This window comes from Clytia hemisphaerica, unplaced genomic scaffold (genome assembly GCF_902728285.1).
Source record: "Clytia hemisphaerica strain Z4C2 unplaced genomic scaffold, Clytia hemisphaerica genome assembly, whole genome shotgun sequence".
NCBI classification, from domain to species: domain Eukaryota; kingdom Metazoa; phylum Cnidaria; class Hydrozoa; order Leptothecata; family Clytiidae; genus Clytia; species Clytia hemisphaerica.
Window position 1 is genome coordinate 234,210 of NW_027104573.1, and position 18,144 is coordinate 252,353.

An 18,144-nucleotide genomic window follows, 5' to 3' on the forward strand; every position below is an offset into this window, starting at 1 on the left:
ATTTTCCAAGGAAAATTAGTTATCGCGTATTTTCCAAGGAAATTTAGTTATTGCGTATTTTCCAAGGAAATTTAGTTATTGCGTATTTTCCAAGGAAATTTAGTTATTGCGTATTTTCCAAGGAAATTTAGTTATTGCGTATTTTCCAAGGAAGATCACTAGACCGTATTTTCCAAGGAAAATCACTGGTCCGTATTTTCTGAGGAAAATAGTTGTTGCGTATTTTCCAAGGAAAATCACTGGTCCGTATTTTCTGAGGAAAATTAGTTGTTGCGTATTTTCCAAGGAAAATCACTGGTCCGTATTTTCTGAGGAAAATTAGTTGTTGCGTATTTTCCAAGGAAAATCCTTTGTTCCGTTCTTTCCCAGGAAAATCAATTTTCACGTATTCTCCAAGGAAAATCACAGCACTTTATTGATTTTCTTTTGAAAGAAAAGGTATTTCCCTTGCAAAAAATACAAAATAACTGAAATTCCTTGAGCAATCATTAGTTGAATTTTTCTTTTTGAAAAAAAAGATTATTATTCCCTTGAGAAACCACAGAAAATCAATTTCCTATGCGAAAATTCATAGCCTGTCTTATTTAATTGGAAATACAGATTTTATTTATTTTTCTCTTGGAAAACTGCTCAGAATGATGATTTCACAAACTGGGGGGAGGAGTCTTCAAAAGTCATGCATCCGACATCATCTAGTCCAACAGCTAAAAAGTCCGATAAGGCAATCGAAGGTTGCTCCAGTTTTTCCGAACCGATTTTGTCCGGCAAAAAGTGTCAAAAGAATATTTGTTTCAGAAAAAACGTTATTAGCCTGTCTGACTAGCCAACCAATTTTTAACACTTCAAAGTAGGCGGAGGACCGTGTCCGTCTAGTACAGACTTTAAACTAAATTTAGGGAAAAAATCTCTCAAAGGGTCCCAAAATCATCAAAATTTTGTCTCTCAAAGGGGCGATTTTCGATTTTTGCCTCGGACATACCTGTCACCTCGCAAACCTAGTACCCCCCCCCCGGAGCATCCGTACCCCTTTTTGCCAATATCCCCCCGTGTATATCTCGAGGAAAGTGTATTGGAACTTTGTATGATTCAAAGACAGATGGATGAAAATTGTATCAAAAGTATCAAAAGATTAAAGGACAACAACAAGATCTGCTATTTAAAAAGATAAATTTCTCGTCCTCCGTGCTTGAAAAATCAATATTTTTGATCAGGTCTGAAATATTTTTGATCCCTGTGGATAGATTAGTTTAGAAAAGAAAAAAAAAAACATGTGGGGGAATCGAACCCTGGACCACCTGATCTTGAATCTGATGCTCTACCGACTGAGCAAGTTAGTCATGTTTCTTCTATGAGAGCAAATGTCTCTATATTACCATAAAAAGTAATAAAAAATGACGTAATGTAATTGCGTAAAACATTTTCATTCGCGCATACAAACAATAGGCAGGATTTTCATTGTTATTTTGTCGTTTTTATACATTTGAGAGTATTCCGATCAGAATAACAACTAATACTGAAAGTATTCATTTACTCATATTGAGTTCTTTTTTACTCGTACATAATTATCAGAGAAGCAAAAATACAAAAGCCTTACGAGAGAGCGTCCCACTACCGTCCCACCTTAGCGTCCCACCTTAGCGTCCCACTACCGTCCCACTACCGTCCCACTTCTCCAGTATGCCCGTGACCTGCCTACCTATTGGAGGCTCATTTTTTAGCAAAAGTACGGCATCGCCAAATTTTCTGTGGTCAAAATTTCAAACTTTCATAAACTTAATAAGGACGGAAGAGAAGAACAAAATGATCTTTATTTTTCAGAATTCTTCTAGTAGAAATATCCTAAAATTTTTCCACCAGTGTTTTTCCTCCTGGCTTCCTCATGATCCATGATTCCAGCTGATGTGGTCATTACGATAAATCTGTTAAGAAAGAGAGATAAGGTTAAAAGATGTCAAAATGTATATTTTATTAGGCATGAAAGTTCTAAAGCTACTCAGATATTGAGGGTAAGTTCCACATCACGTATCAGCAGCAGAACTGGCATTTACCCAATTCATCATTGTGCTTAGCATTTACTTAAAAAATCAATTCAAAACCAGTAAGAATTGCGAAAGCAAAAAGACTTACCCAAACTGACGAGATGGCAACAAGTAACTAGACCATTTTTCAATATCCTTCAATTTGACATCGAATCGTGGGGAAATAACACCACACTGTGAAATGGAAAAATATTGTTTTTATAAGACTGTTCACCTACTGTAGCTAACTATGTGCATTTAAAGCTGATCAATTTCGTCAGTTGTGCAAGGACGTCTCAACATGATTTTCTGAGACTCTAGTCTTTTACTTGTAGGTCATCATTGAAATTTAGTTTACATGAAATTTACAAGTTTTCTCAAAATACCTTGTTAATTCTTCCATTAAGGTTGACAACAATCTTTCCAGCTCTGTGGTCATCAATGTATTCAAATTCACCAATGTATCCTGATTGAAAAACGAACAAATTTCAAATTACATTTTGTAAATGGAAAGGATCCATCGATTGCAAAACCAAATTTGTTTAGATCAGTTCAGTCATGCTTGAGCGAATCATATAATTCATAACCCAGTGCAAGTCATCACTACTGATCCTCTATAAAAAGAAAGACTTCGTTACATTTACATTACTAGTGAGAAATCAGTAAAGAACAAAAATGTGTTAAACAAAAACTTGTAGGTAGGTTTGAGAAAAAATTTGCCATTAGCCCTGCAGACTTGAATTGCAGATAGCCTAAAGGCCAGTCTCCACTTATGTGCCCTGTAAATTTTACATAGAATATATCATTGGTAAATATGATGGGATAAGGGGTCACTCACAAATTTATTTTAGGTTAGAAAATTCAAGGACCGTTCGGGTCATCAACTAAAGAAAAGACATAAACATCGGGCCGTTTGTTTTGGTTTTCAACACAGACGAAGCGATCAAACAGAAACACGGCAAGAAAAAAAATTGATGTTCTGGATTTGAAACAACCTTTAATCTAAACACCCACTACCCCTAACACAGGACAAATCGGCAGGCCAAACAAGCTGTATTTAGTTACTGGAGTCAAATATAAAATCAATATCACTTTCCTCAGGCATAAGTAGCTGGTTCTGTTCACTGGCAAAAAGCCTCGGACAAGAGGTGTCAGAATATGCTAAATTCATCATAAGAAAGTATGTAACTAAAGTCAATATAAAAAAAAGTTAATCAGGCAAAAATAAAAAAGTGTAGTGTTTCCAAAACGTGGGTGAAGGAAAAAAGCTGTCATGCGACCGGCCAGAAAACATTTTCTATGCTGTTTTTAAGATCATTGAAATAAACTTCAAAGATCTTTCATGTACAAACAGTATAAATTAAGCCTGAGAACTAATGTATGAACTACTTACGAACAAAACTCGATCTGCAGCTGGGTCAAAAAATATCTTTTGTTCACCCGGTTGATTACCAGAAACACTATATTTGTTATTTTTGCCTCAGTATAAAAACTCAGCTTACCATGTTTCATCATGACGGTTAAGAATTTCATGACAACTTTTGATGCTGGTCTGATTAAGACTTGTCGTTTTCCTCTTCGTTCAGCATTGACCATGCTTTTAAGGCAGTCATTTAACACGCTGATTCTAACCATGTTGAAACCTTAGGTTGTCTTTAAAGAAAATATGATACGTTAATAGTATTCCAACCATATTTACTAAAAACGTCATATTTTCATAAACTGTGAAGTCCGTCACCAATGGTGTAGTGCTTTCTTCCTTCACCAGTTCAATGAATGACTGTGATAACTAAATGATAGTATCAGCAGTTTTTAGAAAAATCAATGTGACACAAAAATTAACAGCTACTCCTTATTTCAAAGCTCAGACAGCCAAGGGGTATTTCGTCACTGAAATTCAGGAACTATCAATACCTGTGTTGTCATCATCGCGTTTGGATTCAAAAAGTACTTGATGTGGTGGTCGGATGACTTAGATAAAGATAGATATCGCCTTCATGGTCTTAGAGCTTACCTTTGCCTTCGGCTGTTGGATGTAAAAGGATGAATGTAGCTTACTCTACCATCTTTATCGAAGCATTATATAGCATGACCGATATTTACCGGGGCAAAATATCAAAATTGAACTCGTTCGGCAAAATACAGAGTGTACTACATTTCCCGATTTTGCGAAATTCGAAAACAAATCACAGCATCGGAAATCAAGATGGCGGCCAAAAATGGAGCAATGTTCAATTATGCAAAATGTTCTGTCAGCAAAGAGACTCAAGAGCTTTTAAATTGTAAGTTGTTTGTGTATTTTTTTATTCAAGGAGGTTGAACCAAAACATTTTTCAAATTTTATTCACAAATGAAATACCCCCCAGACATGCACACACAGACAGTTACATCAATATGCCTTCTTACCTGTCTTTAAAAATATAAATAAAAGTAATCATGGAAAAGGACGCAAAAAAAAAGACATAAGTGTGAGAACAGAGTAATCAAACTCGTTAGAAAAAGTACCATTAGAAGTCATAAAAAATCAACCTGAATAAATGCAATCGAAATCCCAGAGAACTTCATAATTCCCCAAACAACATCATAGATCAACAACATTACATTACTATGTCAAACTCCCATTAAAGTTTACAATTACGTCAGAGTAGACTACGCTCGCCACCGAAGAGGTTTATTTGGAAAGGGTAATTACATTTTATTGTTCGCTTCTTTTTTAAAGATTGGTAGGGTGGTCAGGCCAAAATTTTCCCCTCAAATTTTGAAAACCAAACTAATTTTATTTGAAAGTCCTTACCTTTGTGAGAAAAATGAGGGGTCATTTGTTAAAATTGGTTAAGTAGTTCCAAAGTTATTCCATTTTCAAACCACAAAAAAACCACCTTTTCAAAGAATCGCCTCCTTACACCACGCCAGCAAGAAATAATTTTAATGAAGCACCAAAATCGCGCCAAAAATGGCGGATGAAATCTAGCCTTCCGTGTGGCGGGGCGTGAGGAGTTTTGCTGGCGCGGTCTGAAAATCGGCCCGATGACTGTTAAACTTTAGCCTATCGCTAATGAGCTGGAAATGATAGCTAAAAACAAATTTTACCAATGAAAAGCTGAAACCCTTAGCTTTCCAACCATATGTGGTAGCCCTGATAAAAATTTCAGGAAAGTGCCGAAAAATCGAAATTTCTTCTTCTTTCTCGATTTAAAGACGGCCCGTAGATTATCGAAAAGGCTACCACGTGAAAAACTAAAGTACTATCTTTCCCGCGTTTTATAAAAAAAACCGCGAGTCTATAACTAATCCAGCTCATTAGCGATAGGCATTTGAAAAATGGTGGTCAAGGTAGACGGTGGTGCCACGAATTCCGAGTCGCCATTTTTTCACCTTGATGTCTAATAAATGATATATCTTTTTATTGAAGGTAGGTAATGGGATGGAGTTTTTTTCTTTGTTTTCTCTGATAAATTCTGAGTATTTAAAAAAAAAGAATGAACAAGTTTGGAGTTGTTAAGGTTTAGTTATGATGGATGGAATGTTCTAATTTTGATTTTCGACTTTTTCCACGCAAAAAATCCCGACGAGTGCGCACCCTAAGATTGGCCGGGTTGGAAAAGTATGAATTTCTTTGTACATATTTTATCTACCCCAAATATTTAGGAGGCTGAGTTTTAAACAAATGGTCAAGTTGAAACGAACGATAAATGTATCAAGGTCTGTTTTATTTACCCCCTGGTGACTTAACAAAAGAGACTTAACTCGATGTTACAATCCAATTATTGAAAGTTTGTCTCGGCCTTTTTATAATGAGCGAGACATACGTTCTCTGATTACGCAATTTTCATATTGACATTTTCGAGGCATTTTGATGTAACTGACAGATAGCCATTCCAGGAGGGCAGTGAAGTCAAGTTTGAAGATATTCTTTATTAGAAAAACAGTTAAAAGCAGTCAAAACGCAATTTACCTTACCTCCTGAGTTTGTCTTTGCTATACTAAAATATAACAAACCTACCGAACTAATAGAACTGAAGCAACTTACCAAACTAATCGAACTCCAATTTCCGGTAAAATTGTGAGTGTTCGATTAAGTTCGATTATTTTTTTTAATCGAACTTTAATCGTTCTATGAAGTTTGATTAGTTCGATGGTTCGATTGGTTTGACAAGTTCGATTGATCGGGTCTGGTATGTAACACTGTGGACACGGGCAGTTAGTCACACTAGGAAATCTAGCTTTCAGAAAAAACAACATCAGTTAGCAACTCCAGAAGATTTTTCAAGTTTTAATTTTTTTTTCAAAATCTATCCTATCTTGTAGAGCTTTGAAAAAGAAAATGAGGGGTCATAGGTCTCCAGAGGATTAGTGGTTGTAAAGATATTCAAATTTTAGTGTCAAAAAATTGACTAAAAATGTCAAAAAAAAGGTTAGGAAAATAGCTTGAAAAAATTCGAAAAATGTGTCAAAAAAGAAAAAAAAGAAATTTTCCAGTCATGCTTCTTAAATTTTGCATATCTCTTTTTCTAGTGTAGCTAGAGACCTCAAATTTGGAGGGAGAATTCTTTGCTGGTGTTAAAAAATATTTATATAAAATATTTGTGAAATGTTTAGTATATTTATCAAAATAACGAAAGATATATCTTTTTTTGAAAAAAGAAGACATTGCATTGTTTTATTTTTGTTTTTGAAGAAAATAGCTTGGAAAAGGTTGAAATGAGTCAAAAAAGGTGGTAGGATCCATTTTCAAGGGGCCTCTGGAAATGGAGGAACAAAAACTTATGAGTAAAGAATAAGTTTTACTGAAAGGAGAAACCCCAAATGAAAAGAAAATCCATTTCGGCAGAAATAAAAACTTTTTTTTGGGACATTCCCATGCTAAAGAAGCAAAAAAGTTAAAAAAACTACATGAAAATGAAAGAACTAGAATTAGCGATTGTGATTTTTGAATTCCTCACCCTTTTTCTGATAAACATGCAAAGTTTCAGCCTCCAAATACATTCTCCTCCTTTTCCAGACACATTTGTTCTTCGATAGTTGCTAATTTTTTTTCTCCCGTCGGCAAACAATTTTCAAAATGTTGCAAAACGTTCGGCATTTTACCAATTTGCCGTCTAGCCCGTGTCCACAGTGTTATATACCGCTGGAAAGCTAAGATCACGGGCTTTCATTTAGTAAAAACCGGAACGCTTTAGCATACATAGAAGTAAAGTTCCAAGGGTTCAAAGTTCACGGAAAAATGAAACATTTGGTTTGACGTCAACGAAAGTTGCATGACTTCTGGAGTCGCTACATCAGTCATCTACAGGATACATTTCAACAACAAGGATGAGAGTTACCTGAATCAAGTTCGCAAGACAATATTAATTAAAACTTGAAAGTTGGAAACAAAATAAAACGTGCAGCAGCCAAAATCAACCAACCAAAATTTGTCATTCAATTCCCGAGACAGCGCTTCGATTTTTAACGCCTTGTTTATACGCTAAAGTAAAAACAATTACGCACATGTAAATGGGTCATTGTTTGAGGTCCGGCAAAATTTCCGGGAGATAGCCTATCCGGTAGTGCGCGGATCTAGGTGGGTCCCGCCTCCCCCATAGATCTTTTTCTTGGGAAGTTGATCTTCAAATTAGTTTTCAAGGTTGGCTTGGCTCAAATTTTTTCATCTATGGCTCAAATTTTAGGCAATTTCTCAAAGTTTTTGAAAATGTTAATTTCATTAAAAAGCGCTGGGTTATTTTTTCATGAATCCCTTTAGAAGTTATGCAGTGCATTTTTTTGATTGAGAGTCAAGCAAACGATATAGCGCTTTCGCAGCATTAATCTTTGATATGTATTTTGGTGGGACGCTAGTGCGGCTAACTGACGGGCAAGACGGCAAAAAATTGGTAAAATGCAGAACATTTTGAAAATTGTTTCGCTGACGGGAGAAAAAAATTCCAACTATCGATGAACAAATGTGTCTGGAAACGGAGGAAAATGTATTTGAAGGCTGAAACTTTGTATGTTTATCAGAAAAAGGGTTAGGAATTCAAAAATCACATTCGCTAATTTGAATTCTTTCATTTTCATGTAGTTTTTTTCACTTTTTTGCTTCTTTTGCATTGTAATGTCCCAAAAAAAAAGTTTTTATTTCTGTCGAAATGGATTTTCTTTTCATTTGGGGTCTCCTTTCAGAAAAAATTATTCTTTTCTCATAAGTTTTTGTGCCTCCATTTCCAGAGGCCCCTTGAAAATGGGTCCTACCACCTTTTTTGACTCATTTTAACCTTTTCCAAGCTACTTTTCTTCAAAAACAAAAATAAAACAATGCAATAATGTCTTCTTTTTTCAAAAAGATATATATCTTTTATTATTTTGATAAATATACTAAATAAATAAATAAATATTTTTATATAATAATATTCTAACACCATCAAAGAATTCTCCCTCCAAATTTCAGGTCTCTAGCTACACTAGAAAAAGAGATGTGCAAAATTGAAGAGGCATGACTGGAAAATTTCTTTTTTTTCTTTTTTGACACATTTTTCGAATTTTTCCAAGCTATTTTCCTAACCTTTTTTTTGACATTTTTAGTCAAATCTTTGACACTAAAATTTGAATATCTTTACAACCACTTATCCTTTGGAGGCCTATGACCCCTCATTTTCTTTCTTTTTCAAAGCTCTACAAGATAGGATAGGTTTTGAAAAAAAATTAAAATTTGAAAAATCTTCTGGAGATGCTATCTGGTGGCAATCAAACCTAGTTCATCTTGTAGAGCTTCAAAAAAGAAACAAAATGAGGGATCATACACCTCAGTTCGGCAAATTGCATAGATCCACAACGTTGTGTAATTTCGCATTGTTTGCGTTGTAATATTCCGCAACGCTGCGAAATTCCGCAGCTTTATCGGTGCATAAATTTCGCAGCCCTAGCCTATGGACCAAAACCGGCATCGCAGGGCCTGGACCGGGGTCCCAAAATAATGTGCATTTTGAAGAACAACTCAAAAGGAAACTTTTCCTACCTAACCTAGCGATTATTCACAATCATTCTTGGAAGAAATGCTACTTTTTCAAATATGCCAGATTTTGCCTAATTTGCTTCTGTTTGCGAAAATTGGTTGTCATAGTTGGTATTCATAATCACAAGCTTCAATTGGAAGCGTTGCGTAAAATAGCAGCGCAACCCTGGGGAAACGCTACGAAAAATCGCAACATTGTGGAATATTGCAACGTTGCGGATCTATGCAATTTACCGAATTGACCTCCTAATGATAAGCGTTTCCGGAGATATTGAGATTTTGGTTCCGCTAAAATAGCACCTTTTTAGACATTTGAGGTTGACAATTTAACCCAGAAATATACACTTTTTGATGGTTTTCCAATTTCAAAATCCAATAAAAAAAATCCAAATATCTTCATTTTGACTGCAGACTTTTATCAAACTCCTTTTGTAATGGCTTGCTAACACTTCAAGGAAGAAATGAAAAGACATTTTTTTGAAAAAGAAGACATTGCATTGCAAAAAACAATAAAAACGTTATAAAGCGGTAGGGGTGGGGTAAACCACCATTTTTCAAGCACTATCTTCAAATCCTACTGTGCTAGAGTTTGTTTTTTTGCATTACTACCTGAATAACAATTATCTGAAATTTTTTTTCCATTTCATGCATTTTTCAGGAATTGCCGGACCAAAAACTGACAAAAAGGGTCTAAAACCCCGAAAATTCTGATTGTTGATGTTCTATCATTATTAAAACATAGCTGGAGGGTATTGATGCTAATTCATGGTTAACTAAAAAAATAAAGCAACTAGAGTCACTTTCAGAAGCAGTTAAGTCAGTTTTGAGGTCAAAAACTGGTCACAAAATCATGCGGAACTAGTGAGTTTAGGCTTGTCAACTTGACATGATGACATCTGACCCATGACATTTCCATTTTTGAAATTTGGCATTCATGTTTTATATAATAAGATGATGAAATGTTGAAATTTTCAGACCATTAGCTCAAAAGGTTCAAAAGTTATGACTTTTCTAAAATCATCCAAAAGTCGTAAAATGGGGGTCTTTTGGGGGTAGGTCTGGTTGTCTACAGCATTTTTCTATGTAAGATAACTTTTTTTCTGATTGTATTAGAGCCTTTCAACTTTCAGGAGTGGAAAATATACCTGGAAAGGAAGCCCTAATGGTAAAATGGAGCTACCTAATTCTTTTTCAAAATTTCATACTGGCTAAGCAAAATACATTAAACTTCATACAAATGGTCACCATAGAGGAAATCTCGATTTTGGCACTGCACTGGAGCAGGATAAGGAATATTTTAGAGGTGAATGGAAAATTTTTTTCAGATTATTCTTATTCAGGTAGGAATGCATCAAAACAACTTTAGCACAGTAGGATTTAAAGATAGTGCTATTTTACCCCTACCCCTAAAAGGAGGAGGAAAAATTCCCCGTGGCATATAAATAACTGTTTTAGGCTAAAAAAGGGTAAAATTTTTCAGTGGTACCACTCTCTATAATTCTAGTCCTCATTTTCAGGCTGAAAATGTCTGAAGTATGAAAAGTAAAATAATAACTTAAATGAAAGAATTAATTTTAGAATATTACACCTGCATATTATATATGGTTGGAAAGCTAAAAGAAAGCTCTAAATTACTCAAAAATAATTAATTTCATAGCTCAACTACACAAAGAACAATTGCTTGTCAAAGTTGGACCTAAAATTGAAGATTTTCATAAGCGTCAAATAAAAAACAAGCAAAGCCGGAATGGCTAACACAGACTGTGTCACAGCTTAGGGAAGAAGTTATATCGGATCGCCCAAAGTTACCTTCATTTTTTTCCTTTCTCTCATCCTGTCTTTCACTTTTCCGACTGTCTGAGTTTCTGAGACTTAGTTTCTCAATTCTGATTATTAAGTTTTCATACCGGTATCATATTTTGACCAATCACATCATCGCACCGTGTGGGGTTCCGAACTGCACCATCTAAAAGTTAAAGACAGGCTAGCTGTAAAAACTAAAGCTCTAAAACAGCATATAATAACATGAAAACCAGAATATGATTCTTCAATGGGAATCAAAACTGTAAAGTGCACTTACAACCATCAATATATCAGATCTAACAAAGTTAATAATGGCACTATCATCATTGACAATAAAACAAAACGATTTTCTGTCAAGGAGTCTTGTAAACATTCCAACAACAATTCAACAGTCCGTCACAAACATGGATATTCAAAAAACTTGACATCCTTACAAAAGTTGTCTTTTTGATTTCCCAAACATTTGTTTGAAGCGTTCACTTCTTCCACAATAATTTATGTAATTACTCTTTCAGTCAGTCGGTTTCAACATATGCGTGTTTTTAGTCATGTGACTGAAGTGCCTACTAAAAGAATCCGGGGGTAAATGTCGAAGCAACACAGTAGATTATTCTTAAAGTAACGAAATATTTTTTGGCATTGACAATCAAATAGGATATACTTTAATCGTAGAACTTTTAGCGAGACCAATTTTAGCGTATATTAGCAAGTCAGGAAAATCTTGATTTTTTTTGGATTTATTTTTTTAGGGAATCACGAATTCAAAAAATTTTGTGTGGATAAATTTTAGTGAATACTCGTCTGACAAAAATTTCGCGTGGATTAATTTTAGCAAGGGCAACGATTTTGAAGAAAGAATTAATGCACGAAATGTTTCCCTGAAAAAAGTTTAGTCCTTTTCTTACAAACAAAAAAGCTGTAAAAATTTACAAACTTAACAACGATTTGGTCATAGCGGAATATCCAGAATCAGCGATGAAGATGTAGAAGATTAAAATTAGCAAGCCAAAAGAAACTAGTAGGTCAATGAACATACAGAATTTTTTTCTAGTGCAAGGGTCAAATCCACCAGAAAATAAGAAACGAAAGGAAGATGTTGTTATCTTTATAAAATAAACCAAAATTATAAAATAATATTTTTTAATACAAGAATCAATGCAGTCCCATGTCGTAAAAAATCTCTTGACTGAGAACAGAAAAACTTGGAAATGTACGCCCCCATCCCCGGTTATGAAAATGATAAAAAATGAAAGAAAAACATACTGGATTTATTTTAGTGAAATTTGCGTGGATAAATTTTAGCAATCTGTCGATTCGGCATGTTTTAGCGAGATTTATTTTAACGAAAATAGGGAGAACTTGCTAAAACGCATACATTATATTTCTTTAATTCAAAAATAAAAAATCTTCATTTTGCATTTGCGAATAATAAAAATGAAAAAATGATAAATTAATATTACATACTAAAACACCCCCGTCGTTCCGTCGTTTAGTCTCGTCTAATTTCTGATCTCAGAACGTGCCTTTCAAAAAATAGTATTTGAAAACTTTGAATTTATAATAATTACAATTAAAAAAACACCGTTTGTGAAATATCCAATAAATTCCTATTATCAATTTTCAGTGGGCGTTTTTCTAGCGCTTTGTTTATCGCGCAATTTTTGTGTCACACAAACTTTCTCAGTCGTTCGTAATAATTATGCATTGATAAAATTGGTTAACTCCATTGTTCTTACTGTCAGTCAGGAGTAATACCTTAAACAAGGCGTATACCTTGTTTAGGATGTATCTTAAACAAGGTACATGTATATACCTTGTTGGGGTACCTTGTTAAGGTATTTTTTAAGATTTCTTGAACAAACGTCGATTTTAGATGTGTTATAGGAAAAAGGGCATGTTGAATTTTAGCACAAAGGAAAGAGGAGTATTTGATTGACCAAGTAGTGAAAAAATTATCAAAATCTACAGATGGAATCTTTTTTTATATTTGATTTAAGTTTGGTATACCATAAATTCAGGGGAGGAAGACACAAAGCAAAGAAGAATGGTTAATAATACCTTAAACAAGGTGTATACTTTGAAACAAGGTGTATACCTTGTTTAGGATAGGATGTACCTTAAACAAGATACATGCATATACCTTGTTTAAGGTATTACTCCTGACTGTAGGGTACCATTTTGAATTGTTTTGTATTTTCTGCGTAAAGCCCTTTCTCTACACCCTTTAAAAAAGCCGATGTAGACTGGACTTTATAAGGTTGTTTTAAAATTGAAGATTGTGATCAATTCCGGCTGTGGAATTTTCTAAAAATCACCACGGGAATTAATTTTTTTGTGCTCTTTCCAATGGTATAGACGTGAGAGTGCCCTTTTTACTAGTTTGGGAAATATTCCCACTACTTCCTAAATAGGAAGTATCAAACAATAGAAATTTGGAATTCTTACTTGAACAAGGTATACGCCTTGTTTAAGGTATTACTCCTGACTGACTGTCAAGTCAGCATCGATAGTGACGTCACCTAAGAATAAAAAAGAAAGGACTCAAATGGACTTATCATCACTGCGTACTGCACCCTGGCTGGCCCGATCGATTTACCCAGTATCTCTAAACCACAAAATCACTTGTGGTTCAAACTGAGAGAAATAGTGGACAGAAGGGAAATTCCCTACAGAATTCTTTATAGACTCCTATATTATATAAAAGATGATGCATATGCTGCTCTGCCACCCAAATCTCAAATCTCCTGAAAGAATATAGTAGGACAGAAATCCTATGAATTTCTTCACATTAAATTTTTTTAGAGGAGGTTGGTGTTGGGAATACAACTTTTTATATTTCTTACAAAATTTATGAAAACAGTTTCACTTTCCTAATTAGGAAAGTTGGGGAAATTAGGCAAAAACTCCTGACTGAGTTGACACATAAATAAAGCACATTGACAAACACATTCCCCATGCAATATCAAAATCTGCAATAACAACGAAAGTGGTCTTATTTACTCAGTGCTTAAGTAAGACGCTCCATCAAATTTATGTGAACAATGAATGAGAGCGTAAACACAAAATTAGAAACTAGTTTTTACATTATGGGTAAATTTTCATATTTTGTATGAACGAAAGTTGTATTTTACCTATTTGAAAATTGTGGGAACATAGTGGGCAGAGGGGTTTCAACCCCCCCCCCTTTATTCAACCCCCCTCTTTTTTCAACCTTTTACGCACAAACTCTTACAATCTAAAATTATATTCCAAGGATATCAAAATGAAGAATTCAATAATATGAATTCTTATATGAATAATTCAAAAAAGAATTCAATAATTACTTTAACAGATACAGTGTAAGATATTTTAGGTTACCAAAATTTAAAAAATAAGTGGAAAAAACTCTTTTGCAAATTACCAAAATCTTCCAGGTCCCCCCCTTAAAAATTAACCCCAAGCCACCCCTTTTATCTGAAATTTTCACAAGCCGCGTTTAAATTTAGTAAAGTTCTCAATCTTTCTTGCTTTTTTTTATCAAAGTAATGATGACAGAATCGAAGCTTACAAATTTTCAAAGAAAGCAACTTTCTTCAAGACTGAAAGGTAATTATTCTTATTCCAAATAAATTTCCATTTTCTCATTGTTTTAAAGTAGAGAAACATTTTAATGCCTGGTTGTTTGCTGAGGGTCCAACCGATCCTACCTCAAAACCTGTCGACCCAAAAAAAATTTATTGCCATTTTTAAAAAGAAAATATTTTTCCGAACTTCTATTGTGTCTACTGTCTCGTTCTATCTTAAGCATTATAAGAATCGTGAATTCCCTTGTGCTTTTGTTCGACAGATTGACCCAACTCCAAAATCTAAGGTCGAGTGACATTTTTTTAAGTCTAGCCCGATTTGTATGTTTTATAACAATACTGCAAAGCTTAACTTGATCTTAATCCGCCATCTTGTTTTCAGTTCTGATTGTAAAATGTGAAAAACAAAACTTAATCCGAATATAAGCTCATCTTCTTGATTTCGACATCGGATTAAGTTTTTGTTTTTTTGTTATCAAATTGTCTGGCAAAAATGTATCTTGTTAACTGTGTGATTCGAATGTTTTGAAATTCGTACGCTCGAAAGTCTTAAAAGGTAAATTAGAAAACAATATGATGTTGACTTAAAATTACACACACTTTTTCACAGGAAATCTGTGAGTAGTTAGTGGGTAAAGGCAAGGGATATATATTGTGTTTCCAACACATCAAACTTCTTTTTATTCAAAATAGATGGGAAATCACTACCAGTCCATTGCAATCCGACATCTAGTCAAACAAGGTCTAATGCAAGATCGCCGGTCAAGGCTCCAACACCAAAAGTAATGACTGGTAAACATCTGGTTGGTTCTGCTGGTAAAAGAAAGAAAGAGACCATAGAAGTGATGTCAGATAGTAGTCCTGTACAATATAAACCTTCTCCAGGAAGTAAGTGCTCTCCACAATTTTGTTAGTTATCCATCCACTTTTAATAATTGATCTGATACGTTACTTTGTTTAAATTAAAAATCAGAATTTTGAATCTGACTCAATATAATTAAATATAATTGGAACTTTTTTCCTCAGTGGGGATAAAAATTCCTATTGAAATCCCGATGGGGATAGAAATTAATAGTTCCACGGCTGAAAAATCCAGTGTGGATGGTTTTGGTGTACAATTTTTAAACATTGAATTTCGAATGGGGATGAAATCAAAGTCATTTTCCCAGTGGGGGTGAAATTCCAGGGTATTCTCCCACCGGGGACGAAATTGTTGCCAAGTTTTCCAGTGGGGCTGGGGTCCCAGTGGGTCTGTGACACAGGGGTGTAATTAAGTAGTGACCAAGCTTTCGGACAGAACAGGTAAAAGTGCTAAATGGTTTGAGAATTTTGAACATTCTTTTTCTGCTTTTATTCTTTTAGAGCTTATCACTGCAAAAGACAAACGTGCTTTTCAGAACAAGATGTCATATGGTGTGGACATACCAGAACCGTCACTCAATCGTAAACAAATACAATTCGAAGACATACCTCCTCCAACACCACAAGACGAATTCGACGATGGTATATACATATTTATGATATTCATTCGGGAGAAAATTTGTTTCAATACTGTTTAAAGTTTTTCTATCTCAGACGGATTTCAGTCTCATCGAAGTATATAAATAGGTTTTACCACCTCAAATTTCTGCATAATTCTCCAAAGTTTCAAGAATGTGTGGTAATGTGTGATGTAAAAACCTTTATCTCAGACCGCCGCTGTTTCAAAAAACAGCCTATAAACAGCCCCTTTCATGAATGGAACCCCCTTGCCCTGAAAGATCATGCGATCGATTTGGGTCGCCCAAAATTCTACCATCGGGGGCTGCCGAATCCCTAGTTAAGTGCAAAATATTTTTAGGTATTTTATGGTGTTTGAAGCCTGTACTGTTCAATTTTTTCAAAACTTTAGGGCTGACGGAAATCCAAAGATATTCATACCTTGGAAAGCTATCCTGGGCGGGGGGAGGGGGTGTCGGGTATGTGCGAGCCATAAGGGTCCCTTTTTTAAACCCTCCAAGAGAGACTGTAGAGAGACTTCTAGGGGTATAAAAACAATAAATTAGCCATTGAATCTCTGAAAGGATCCCAATATCACGAAATATCAATAATCGACTCATCAAAGGGTCATAAATTCTGGTAACTTTGAGATTAAAATTGGAAAAAGTCTCTCAAGTACCAATTTTTCTTTTGATATTTGTCAATAATACTTCATAATGAATTTTCTTGTTTTACAGTGTTGCAAGCTATTGAAGAGCGAAGGGAATTCCTGCAAGAAATGGAGCAATTGGGCCAGGGAAAACAATACCGCACCCTTATTGAGACCGAAATTTCACAGGTAATAAATGCTGGGTATAACTAACAGATACAATACATGTCTAGATTTTTGAACGTTTCAATTTTAATCTTCTTTTAAGGTGTTTATATCAGTGATCGTAATGAAGTGTGACTGACTAGCTTTTGAGCTGACTAGTTGTATTCATTTCTGGTTTCCAACCATACGATTCGAATGCTTTGAAATTAAAATTGAAACGTTCAAAAATCTGTCATAAATAGAAAAACTATGACCGACAGTGCACTTAAAATCTGGACACACCTTCGCAGGAAAGCTGTAAGTAGTTGGCCTAGCTATCAATGAATATAATATCTGTAATTGTTATTTTTTTAACTATTTTGAATCGATTAATATGTTTTCGGTATAACTTCATTTATCGGGACTTCCACTTCCATAGAAAATCCGAGATTTGGAAGTAATTGACAAAAAGCGAACAACAGAATTGGCAAAGGCTCTACAAGAATCATGATGCAGTTGGTGGTGTGCTTTGTAAGACGTCTATTTTCCTTTCATTGTTCTTTTGTCATTTTTGTTCCATACAGAGTCATTCTCAAGGGCGGGGAACTGACTAATACCATGAAACCAAGGAAAAAAAGTAGTATCCTTCTAGCGAAACAGGTGGAAACGCAGCACTCTTCAGAACAAACTTCTTTTTATTTTTCAGTGTTAAAAGTTCTTCCGTCTCAGACGGATTTAAGTCTCAGCGAAGTATATTAAGAAAGAGGATCTTCCATTTCAGAACTCTGCATATACTTCTCCAAAGTTTCAAGTATATACAGGTATATACCCAGCTGGCACACAACGTTGTTTCACCGTTTTTCTAACGTTCAAAACGACCATATAACGTTAGATGAACGTTGAAATAACGTTTTGTGCCAGCTGGGTATGCAAATGTGCTGTGTAGAATGTACTTTCCGTCTCAGACGAAAAACCTTTTTTTGACCACTGATTGTTACACAATTCACGAATAATGTATCAAAACAGTTTCAGTGCTCCCAATGAAATACTGCATGTTTTTCTATCCCACGCCAATACACCTGAAAACTTAACTTGTGATCAAAAACATCGATTTTTAATTGTATTGTCAAAAAAGTTTTATTTTTGATTAATTACGCTTCGGAGTTTAATAAGTTATTATGTTTTATATATTTTCTATATTGATTTGAATTAATTTTCAATTGTGATTTTGTATATTTTGATGTATATTTTGAAAGTTGTAAGTAGAAAATTTTAAATTGTGAAAATACACATTTTAGTTTTTAAAGAGTTTATGGTTAAATCGATATAGTATTCGACGCTTAAAAGCTGATCAGCGAGCCATTTTATGGCAATTCTTCTCGCTTTTTTAACCATTTGTTTTTCAATGATGATCCTAGTTTTCCATTTTTTTTCATCTCGAAGGACCCCTACCCTTTACCTGAAAGAAGAATGTCATTTTTTGAATGCTTAAAATGA

At 34.6% G+C, this 18,144-nt stretch overlaps 2 protein-coding genes and 1 non-coding gene across 4 annotated transcripts; 1 reads left to right on the forward strand and 2 right to left on the reverse strand.

Annotated features, from left to right (window-relative positions):
• Positions 1-1,806: 1,806 nt before the first annotated feature.
• Positions 1,807-4,131, reverse strand: LOC136823496 (uncharacterized). The gene is made up of 5 exons (XM_067079684.1): positions 4,033-4,131; positions 3,521-3,671; positions 2,405-2,484; positions 2,128-2,213; positions 1,807-1,919 (listed from the first exon to the last, which is right to left on the reverse strand). Exons 2-5 carry the CDS (start codon positions 3,651-3,653, stop codon positions 1,826-1,828), a joined length of 393 nt encoding a protein of 130 aa, XP_066935785.1. The 5' UTR covers positions 3,654-3,671; positions 4,033-4,131; the 3' UTR covers positions 1,807-1,825.
• Positions 3,879-3,952, reverse strand: LOC136823512 (small nucleolar RNA SNORD53/SNORD92). Its single transcript, XR_010849043.1, has one exon. It is a non-coding gene; the product is annotated as a small nucleolar RNA SNORD53/SNORD92 (small nucleolar RNA).
• Positions 4,132-4,181: 50 nt separating the features above from the next.
• Positions 4,182-17,953, forward strand: LOC136823494 (UPF0193 protein EVG1 homolog). 2 transcript variants are annotated; one of them, XM_067079683.1, is made up of 7 exons: positions 4,182-4,300; positions 14,335-14,397; positions 15,069-15,263; positions 15,738-15,878; positions 16,592-16,692; positions 17,087-17,178; positions 17,429-17,953. In XM_067079683.1, the coding sequence occupies exons 1-6, from the start codon at positions 4,225-4,227 to the stop codon at positions 17,156-17,158; spliced, it is 648 nt and encodes a 215-aa protein (XP_066935784.1). In that variant the 5' UTR covers positions 4,182-4,224; the 3' UTR covers positions 17,159-17,178; positions 17,429-17,953. The 2 variants fall into 2 exon arrangements, with proteins under 2 accessions (XP_066935784.1, XP_066935783.1); XM_067079682.1 differs by having other exon boundaries at positions 17,354-17,437.
• The last annotated feature ends 191 nt before the right edge of the window (positions 17,954-18,144 follow it).

Excerpts from the sequence above, each read along its gene's own strand:
- LOC136823496 (XM_067079684.1), bottom strand. The coding sequence starts at position 3,653 with ATGGTTAGAATCAGCGTGTTAAATGACTGCCTTAAAAGCATGGTCAAT. Across the intron at positions 2,485-3,520 it reads AACCGTCATGATGAAACATG|GATACATTGGTGAATTTGAA; the intron begins GTAAGCTGAGTT and ends TTTTTCAATCAG. Across the intron at positions 1,920-2,127 it reads TTGCCATCTCGTCAGTTTGG|ATTTATCGTAATGACCACAT; the intron begins GTAAGTCTTTTT and ends CTTTCTTAACAG.
- LOC136823494 (XM_067079683.1), top strand. The coding sequence starts at position 4,225 with ATGGCGGCCAAAAATGGAGCAATGTTCAATTATGCAAAATGTTCTGTC. Across the intron at positions 14,398-15,068 it reads ACTTTCTTCAAGACTGAAAG|ATGGGAAATCACTACCAGTC; the intron begins GTAATTATTCTT and ends TATTCAAAATAG. Across the intron at positions 15,879-16,591 it reads ACAAGACGAATTCGACGATG|TGTTGCAAGCTATTGAAGAG; the intron begins GTATATACATAT and ends CTTGTTTTACAG.